Source organism: Pomacea canaliculata, linkage group LG2 (genome assembly GCF_003073045.1).
Source record: "Pomacea canaliculata isolate SZHN2017 linkage group LG2, ASM307304v1, whole genome shotgun sequence".
Classification (NCBI taxonomy): domain Eukaryota; kingdom Metazoa; phylum Mollusca; class Gastropoda; order Architaenioglossa; family Ampullariidae; genus Pomacea; species Pomacea canaliculata.
In genome coordinates, this window is record NC_037591.1 from 34205935 (window position 1) to 34216055 (window position 10121).

General features: G+C 40.6%; 1 protein-coding gene across 4 annotated transcripts in view; it reads left to right on the forward strand.

Moving 5' to 3' along the window:
• The window catches only part of LOC112557727, an 80233-nt gene extending 72467 nt beyond the window's left edge, over nt 1-7766 (forward strand). For all 4 annotated transcript variants that reach the window (XM_025227733.1, XM_025227735.1, XM_025227732.1 and 1 more), the window contains exon 3: nt 503-7766. In XM_025227733.1, coding sequence (XP_025083518.1) covers nt 708-1952 — 1245 coding nt within the window. In that variant the 5' untranslated portion in view covers nt 503-707 and the 3' untranslated portion in view covers nt 1953-7766. The remainder of the gene's footprint in view (nt 1-502) is intronic.
• Nucleotides 7767-10121: the final 2355 nt, after the last annotated feature.

Genomic DNA, 10121 nt, shown 5'->3' on the forward strand with positions numbered 1-10121 from the left:
AATTCACTTTCTCTGGTACAGCAGGCGCTCGGTTGGGGTTAAGGTTGAAAGGCACTGACGAAAAATGCTTTGAATCCGTGACATTCACCACCATTGGAGTTTGGAACATAGCAGATGGCTTCATGGACTCAGTATAGATATAGACACATACACGAACATACAGATGTGCATATGTACACAAGTATACACCATTTAGAAACATTTACTGGTCCCTAAAAAGGGGAAATGGTCACAAGTTATTTTCAGATCTCACTATGTAGTTTGTCAAAAGGTCTTCATGAATAAAAATTTGAAGGAAAATATGTTAATGGCATCAGCTAAGGTCTTCTCGCAAGGAGATGAGCGTTTATTAATGTTATGTTTGGGTAAGAGATTGTTATATCACGTCGGACAATGATGACGAATGGACGACAAGAATATCAATATTAATGACAATTTAAACCGTGTGTCTGTATGAATCTGTTAAGTTTCAAATTAACAGTTGCCCCAACGTCCGTTGCAGAGCTTGAAGACCCGGCTACCAGAAGCTTCCTTCTCTTTGCCTCAAATAAACCACGCAGTCAGGCACGCCCTTCTTCTGCAATGAAGTCCTTGCTGAGTAATCTCCGAGCTAACGCGAGGGTTTAAACCGGCGCCAAACGAGACCCATGTGAGGTCATTCTGTACGAAAGCACTAACACGTCACGTTCTCAGAAGAGGGGAGGACTATGTCGGTCTCGGAGGCCGCCAACACGTCTAACCCAAACGCCAAACAAGGGGATCCGACCCAGGAGGAGAAGCTGGCGGTCGTCTGCATCCTGTCAGTGCTCAGCGTCTTCGGCACGTGCGGCAATGGATTGGTGCTGTACGTCTTCTCTAGTAAGGGCAACAAGGTGACGTCCACCATTTTCATCCTGGCTCTGGCGGGCACGGATTTCATCACTTGCCTCTTTCATCCCACTGACGGTGGTCAACGTTGCCGCGGACAGCTACTTCTACTTCGACTTCGTGTGCAAACTGTACCAATTCCTCATCACGTGCAACGTTCCCTTGGCGGCCTTCATCATGGTGGCCATCGCCGTCGACCGTACTTCAGCATCTGCCACCCGTTCCTGCACGCCGTCACCCCGTGCCGAGCGCGGGTCACGGTCTTCCTACTGTGCGTGTTCGCCTTCGTGCTGGGGACTATCACGGCCATGGGACACAGCACGTATAACTACGTCAACGTCACTGGGGAGGAGTTAAACGTCGCCGGGGCTCCGCCGTCGTCGGTGGAGCCGAGCTCTGGCGAAACGCGCTGGAGCTTTCTGGAAACGAGAGCACACCCGAGACTCTACGAGAGTGGACGAACGCCGACAACGTGTCGGAGAATGTGCGTCTCGAGCTGGTGTTCACAGGCACGTGTAACGTGGTGTTCGTGCTTCTCACCAGCGAGTTCCTGCACTCCTATCAGAAGGTCTTCGCTTCGTTCTATCTCCTCTCTCTCATCGCCGTCTGCATCATCTACGCTCTCATCTATCGCTCCGTCGTGCAGCGCCGAGAATGGCGTCGACGGCAGCGCTCGGGTAAAGCCCTCGAGGTCGGCACCCACCCTAACCACGGAGGTGGAGGACATCGAGCTTCGCTCCAAGAACGGGACGGAAAATGGAGGAGTGAACGAGACTCAGTCGCTCAACAGCTCGGAGAAGAAGGCCAACAAAGAACGTAGAGACTTTAACTTCCTGGCCAACATCCGGACGGCGGCCATGCTGTTTGTTGTGACCCTCGTGTTCATCATCGCCTTCCTGCCGTCGTGGCTCATGGCCGTACAGCTGGTGGATTACAAGGTCATCGTCTTCTACTGCTACTTCGTCTACAACGTTGCAAACCCTGTCATCTACGCGTTCATGAACCATGCCTTCCGAAAGGAGTTGAAGAGGGTTTTCCAGAGGGGAACTAACTGTTTTGTGTGTAAACCGAGACTATATTCGTGAACATGGCCAGAAATGGAGGTAAATGGAGAGAAAGAGTGCATATTCTGCTGTTTTTGTTCTTTTTTGTTGTTGTTGTTGTTGTTGTTTTTTTTTGTTGTTTTTTTTTGTAGAATCCTTTACCTAAGTTAAAGAGGATAGATATTATTTTATTATCGTTTATACGCATAAGAAAAATAAGAAATTATGTCTTACTCGGTTAAAAACAGATAAATTGAGCTTATTTCCATGGAGAATACAAAAGCGTTTTCTCAGAACTATTATATTCCGTTAAAAAATTTCAATAAATAGTAACCTTCAATTAGCTAATTTGTTACATTTTAGAGATGATTAACAACAGTTTTCTTTTTGTAAAAGATCTGTTTGGCCGTTAACCTAACCGGTAACGCACAGACCAACGCACACCAGCCTCAAAATTTTATTATTAATCCATTCTTCATAGTCCTATTCTTAACAGGATGAAGTTCCTAAGGAGTCAGGGTTAGGCCATGTGTTGGCAAACATTTTTTTGCAAAGTCTCAAAGTTTCAAACTCTTGTCCCAAAACTATTGCCCTCCTGTGGCCTTCACACGCGACTTTTGTCCAACTTAGTCAAACTTTGATCGACATTTGGTTAAGAAGGACATTTCTAAAGTATTTTTTTTTTTTTTTTGTAAAGGAAGTGTTAATACATGCGTCTTTACTTAAGGCCTGACTGACCATCAGGACACGACTTGTACATTAATGATGGAGATAGGGCGTTGACATGTCGAAGGACCTCTAAGTGGGTGTTGGCAAACTAAGACAGGATCGTGCAGAAAAAACTTCTTATTGTAAAGGACACAAAATTGGAATCTTCAAAAGTAGGGTCTAACTCATCCCTACTTATTTTAATCACATTAATAAATTAGTCATCCTTTTAAAATACTCCTTTTGTACAAAATTTCCCAAATTTAATGCAGACAACTTAACACATTTTCTATGAAACCATATTGTCATGCCCTAATGCTACTCTAGACCAACCTTTCCTAAACTCCTATTGACCTGGTGCTTAATCATTTCCCGTCATCAATTTATAATAGAACAGAGAACATTCAAGACCAGAAATTTTCTGGAACTATAATGGGATTGTTTTGGGAATCGTATTTCCTTAGTGCTACTTCCAGAGTCGAATTCATGCAGTTCGTCAAATTGTCAAACACTTCCCACATCCCACTCCCATCATTGGCATGGGATATCTCAGTAGCATCACCCAGGGAAATCACCAGCCTCAGCATGTCTTTAGTAGTTTTCAAAGCTTCTGGTAATACATCGGAAATTATTTCAGTGTTTCAAGATAGAGATTCATATATCCTTCAAAAATTAGGGATCAGTAACTTTTGAAAAAAATACTATGAATATCACTTTAAGTTTGCAAATGTCTTCTAGGATGCTGAACTAGTGTTTAAATTATTGTTTACTTTCTATAAGAAGGCACTTGGTTGTAAAACTGAATTTGCTTACTAATCTTGCAGCTAATGCCTATTACTTCTCTGAAACTTTATAAACTTTGTTTGCATTGCATAGCATAGAATTCTTGTGGAAAATGTGTTCTCAAAAAACACGGTTCTTCACTTTTAAATATAACTGCTTTGTGTGCATTCCTTGAAACATGATGAGATATAAATGAGAAGTAAGGCATCTGTCTAAAACTGTTAGGGAATTCATTAATAGTGTTGATCTCAGTGTGAAGGAACACATCCTGTGAGAAATAAGACACCTTGTCATCATTAGCTTACTTATGTTCATCGTTCATCCATCTTTCGTCATCGCTGATGTTATTGTACAGCAGGTTGTTATAGAACTGGAAGAACTCGTCGAGCATAAACATTCAAAGTTTAACTGTTATTGCTAAAGTGACTGGGTGGTATCTCTTTAGCTGTCAAAATCTTCATAACCATCGTTTTTATTAAATCCACATTATCTTCTTTCATAAACAAAACAGAAGCATAATGAATTCCTATATTTATACTATTTCCTTTTAAGGGTAGAGGGCAAGGCAAGATATATTAAAACAGTGGTTTTACCTCAAACAAGTAAGGGTTTGGTTTTTCACATGATATCAAGAAAAACAGCGACTTAATTGGATAACTCACCTTATCTCTTACTTAAACCTGAATAAATAAACAAATTGGCAAGGGTAGAGCAGTCTGTCAGGTCTGTCCAGCTGTGCTGTTGTGTGCCAAAGTATTCTGGAAGAAAGAACTGTCCAGTTCTTTGACATGGTCTTTTAGAGGACTATGTGAGATGTGCGATCTCATTATCATCACCCTGTACGAAACCTTCAAACATTTTTGTTTGTGGAATGGATCGTGTAAAGTGACTGCTATTAATACTAATTATTACAGGACTCGTCGACGAAAGATTCTGCAGTGTATTGAAGTCACAACATCGTCAACATTCTTGGACTATTCATCACATTTACCTCTCGACATGTGTGTGCCTTTTCAGACTGTGTGGTTCGGGAGGTTTGAGCTTCAAACATTTGTGTGGTGGGGGAAAAGGAACTCACTAATTTCTCGCATGATTTCCTTGATGAATTTTTTTCTTTGATGAACCAGCGCTTGTGTTATGCTCGAGAGCACAAAATATTACAGTCATCATCTCTGATAATTTTGGCGATGTTTTGTAATGATTAATTCGATATTGCTAATCTTCCTTGAAGTCATTCATACTGCTGTTGATGGTGTTTAGTGTGCTCACATCCTCTGCACCACATTGTTTGGATTCTTTATAAATATTTTTAATTTTATTTCTGCTGATATTCACTTGAGGACTTATATGTCCTTCGACATTTTATTTTTAAAAATAAAAGCTCTCAATTCACAAAGCTTTGTACCATTAAAACCTTTCATTCAGCCATGTATACAAAAAGTTTGCTATTAACAGACTGTGCGATATTTGTGAAAGGTTTACTGTCGAGAACAACATTGAAACAATGAGTTTCTGACAAGTGATCATCCTAAACAAGATGGAATAGTGTGTGTGACTGACATGTGTTCGTCCTAAGTTGATATTTTGCGAGCATTGGAATGTTCAGTCTGTATCAGATGACATCATACACAATTCTGACAAGTGTTCATCGTCAATGAAATGGCATAGATGTTTGTGTTCATCCTATAAACGATGACCCATTGCGTGTCTGGCAAGTGTTCATCCTAACTAAAATGACAGGGTGCGCGTCTAACAATTGTTTCTCAACCGTTTTACAAGTGTTCATCTTGTTTATCATTAGACAAGATGAAAGATTGTGTGCAGGTCTTATGTGAGACGAACAAGTTTGAAACAAATTCTTTTTTTTTTAATCTGTATTTTGGTCAAAATAGTGTGCGATTTGTGCTGCCATTGCTTCTGAGAATCAACCAAGAAAGACAGTTTATTGTGTGGTCAATGTTTAACGCGCTGTTTACAAGTTCATGGTGTGTTGTCAGCAGGAATGCTTCTTACATAAACTTCTCTCTCCACCATTTTATGAGTGCGCCCATTTAACATAAAATTTGTGATCTGATTCTTTCGTGCACACAAATTACTGTCTTGTTATCGTTGATGTTCTATCGGCCACAGCGGGTTTGTGTTCCACTTCTCTCCAGCGATGCAGTCTAATGGACACATCAGAGGTCTTCTCGATGGCGCCCAGCATGTCACTACACCTGGAGATCGTGTGTATACGGCAAGTTTTTTGTTTAATTGATAACTCGGCCATGAATACTCCACAAATTAATTGTGCTGTGCATGGAAGAAGTATTTTCTGCCCTTGTGAAGTTTTTTAGTTCTGCTGAAAGCTCAACCGCTTGATTTTAAGTAGAGGTCTTTAGTGATATTTGGACATGCAGTCCAGCAATGGCGTCTTTCACTAAAAGCTGTAAATATTAACCTAGCTGTCTATTTTCTCGAGTGACGAGGACTGAAAATACATTAGCAGGGACATGAGATATAGCTTGACATTCCTCAGTGTGGAATAGGATTTCCAGGAAGCTAAATTATCTTAAGATAAATTCAGGCACTTTTATTACATCATGGATGCATTCTCCCTTCCTTCAGATCCATTTAACCCTTCTTAACCAAATGAATGAAAGTTTGACCACGTACATGGCGAACATGGTTACTAAACAAATACCTACTACGAAAAATGTTAAATATATGAATATGTTTGAAAAAATGCCTGTCAGTGTAGTCTGTCAAATAGCCTGCCTAATAAATTCACCGGTTGACAATGGTCTTAAGATAGTCTACAGCCAAGCTGACATTCCTTCCTTTTATCCTTCAGAGGGTCGGTAATCTTTAACTAAATTCTCTACTTTGTTTGAGTGATGTAGATATTTGAGGTTTCTGAGTTAACCGTTTCTGTCTTGATGGTCACGCTTCCGTCATTTCGACCTAGAAATCTTGACAAAGGGGAAGTGTCTGATTCTGTAATATTTGCTTATATCAATGAGGAACGATGATGCTAAAGGAAATATATCCCCATCCTTCACAGACATAAATAAGTCACACAACTTACCATTGAGACACACCACCAAGGAACATGAGCTCTCGCACCATTAAAACCGTTAGCTTTACTCTCTGACTGCTGAATTTCCATTTCATTGAAGATCGTTTTCTTGTCTGGTCTCTGCAGCTTTGTAAATACTTTTTTCGTGGATACGAGGCTGTGCTTGGCAGGCTGAGTTGCTTGTTCTCCGCTAACTACTTTTTCGTGAAATATCACTGTTTTTAATTGTTTTCACGGTTCTCTTTGTTGCGTGATAAAGAAAGAGAGAGCGCATGCGTCAAGGCGCTGAACCCGGTGGACAAAGACTGGTCCAGAAACTTTTCTGAAAATCACCGAGATCCCAAGCTGAGTATAACTACGACAGACTAAATGAAACACGTCGAGCGAGGATTTGTTTAGTATTGTGGGTCAGATGTCAGGCATGTACAAGGATATCTGTACTCTGTTTAATAAAATATTCCTGGAACAGTTGCTTGATATGTTCTGCAAATACTTTCTTGAAAAAAAAAGCCATCAATGTATGGCTGGACCAGTAGTCTCGTGACTCTTGGTATTTTCTCCTGGTCGCTTTTCATGGAGTTTGCGATTGTCACCAAGTCTCAGGTCAAGAGATCATCACAAAGACATCAAAGTAATCCTGCTTCCTTGACCCACCTCCGAGATGAGTGCCTTGACTGGTTGATTCCAGTTATCACTCGCACCATCAACGACTCCGACTGGCCCTACACCCTCCTTGCTGATGCATGGTGTCGACTCCTCCACCCACTTCTACAGAAAATCTTAATCTCAAAATCTATCATCTTGTTTCTAACCTTTTTCTCCCCAAATGAATTTTAAAAGTTTGTGTATTATGTTATTTAAACTCTTTTCTAGATTCATATACTTGAACCATTTCAGACTATCGTGACAGTCATTGGACCGAGACGTTGTTACTACGAGTAGTAACTGGCTTTCTCCTTGCATCAGGGATCACACATCATTACTCGATGTGTCGTCTGCTTTTGAAACATTTGACCACGACATCCTTCTTCAATGTTTTCTTGTCACTTTCAGTCTCTCTACTGTTGTTTTGAGCTGATCTGGTCCTACCTGACAGACCGCACCGAGTCTGTGATAAATGAAGGCACCACATCTTTGTTTTTACTCTAAGGGACGGGGTGCCCAAGGTTCTGTTCTTGGTCCTCTTTTATTTATTGTGTGCGTCCAGCCACTTGCGCATGCGGTATCAAGTGTATGATGTTGTTACACTCCAGCAGGTCTATCACCACACAGCATACAACAGACTGTAAAGGTCTGGTTGTTCATCAAAAGACTGAAAATTAATGATGACAACAGCCTCGGTCAATGACTGAAATGTGTGCCATCCTCTACTACTTTTACTTTGTCTGGAGTGAGCAGCTGTCTCTCCCAGACATTCGGGAATCTTCATGTTATCATTCACACATTATTGTTTCATGAATCTCACAGTCTGCAAGTTCATTTAAGTCCCTAAACTTAGTAGAATCAGTCACCTCCGATCATTCCTGTCAGTTTGTGTCACCAAAAGCTAGTGTCCGCTTTTACGTTGTTCATGTTTGATTACTTCAATCTTCTACTTATCTTACTTGCTTACTGGACACAACTTGAAAACGTTCAGAACCATACCTTTCGTCTAGTATTCCTAAGGCAAAAGGTGGACCATACTTCACCTGTCCTTCCTGAGCTCCACTGGCTGCCAGTTCAAAATCGCATACCTGTCCGATTCACTGACATCTTACCATCCATGTCGGTCATTTCGAGATGTTTGAGTTGCCCTTCTGTCTACGACAAGAAAAACATTCGGAAGACGCATCTTCGCTGGCCCCATTTTTTTTGGAATTCTCCTCATTTCTCTTCCGACTGTTTTCACTTTTGAAGCTTTCAAGTCCAGCATTAGAACCTTTTGAAATGTCTTTTATGTACACGTGCATTCAGCAAAAAGCAGTAGAGGGTTCCTTTAGGTAAGCATGATGGATGGGGACATCACAGAGGCTGTGTAATCAGATTAAGTCCATTTATATTTCGGGCATTCGTAGTTTTTTAAGGATTGCTTGATTGAGAATAGTTCCAAGTGTGATTAGTGTGCTGCTGAGGTAAAGTGCACTATATCACGTGAGTGCTCGGGTACTATCCCGAGGGGATCCAAAGGGAGAGTGGAGCCGAGCAGATTCACAAAGAGTAGAAAACGTGGTGTGTGCCATTAATAAAACTGCCTTTAACTACCTTAGTTTTTAGGCTCAGACATTATCAAATGTTTTATTACGAACTTAGTTTAAGAGTAGGGTTCAGTATTTGGGGTTAAGGCAGAAGCAGACGATTGAGCTATCAACGGTTTCTATTAACTGGCTCCCATATCCATTTGCTTGTGTTCCTTTGTTGTATGGTTGACTGTTTTAGTCTTTCGTTTACACCGCATTGAACTCTCCTCCACAGCGGAGAATGCCCTCTACATCCTCATCCTCATCCTCATCATCATCCTCATCATCATCATTCCAGATGGTCAGAACGTGCTATCAAACTGAAGCTAATCATGTTATACTTTGTGAAGATACACTGACCTGGCAATGTGTGAAGTTGTTTGTGCTCAAGAATCAATTTCCGTCAGACAATTTCGCGAACCAATCGCAAGCTTAAACCTTGTTATCATCGTCGGTCGACAAACACTGGACATAAATTTAGTAATTAAACTATTCAGTTGACTCTACTAGTCTATTTAGGAATAGCAGTCTAGACTCCAGTTAGTTCCAACCAAGCTGGTTATCAATATCAATTACTTTCAGAATATGAGACTAGTTTTGCTCAAGCAATAATTTTCTTCGAAGGTTCATGACCCTTTCAGTTTATAAGCTTTATAGGGTAAAGTTTAGTCTTACACGAAGCAAAGTAAGATTCGACAATATAGTCTGCTATGTTTATATATCCAGGGCTAGGATTTCGTAAGGTGGACAATATTTTTGCTCTTTCTATGGTTATGACCTCACATGATTGACATTGCTCCGAAACAAGTGCTGGCACAATGTTTCTTTGGGATACTAGGGCTCAGAAATGATTAAAAATGTATTGTGTAAACCAGCTTGCACAAAATTCAACCCATATTAATCTTGGCAGACTCTGGAACTTGGCAACGACCTCTGATTAATATTTAAAATGCACTTCTCCGAAAAAAATGTGAACTCTGTCAGCAATAGTCTTTTGTGGATGAAGGTTGGGGAAGCTGATGTGGTGGCATGGGTTGATCATGAAATCAGTGGCCCAGTGAGAACAGAGCTTTTTGTAGGATAGAATTCACTGACCATTAGAGGCTGCACGTGAAACATCCTCCATCCATTGCGATGAAGGTTGATCCTGAATGAATTAATTTAAACAAAATTTCGTTCCTTAAGCACATACAAGAATCTGGGTTTTGTTTTGATTTTTCTCTTTCCTATTCCACCCCTTCTTTAACTACTTTCTCTTTAATCACATAAACTTGAAAACAAATTAAAATTTGTTAAACTTTCAGGTAAAAACACGATTCAAAGTGTAAATTTCCTTAACTTGAAAATGCTGTTGGCATCTAATTACCATGATCCTTAATACTGTTTGACATCAATCTTTTGTCTTAGCTTTTGTCTTGTGGTTGTCGTTGTCATGTAATACTTGTC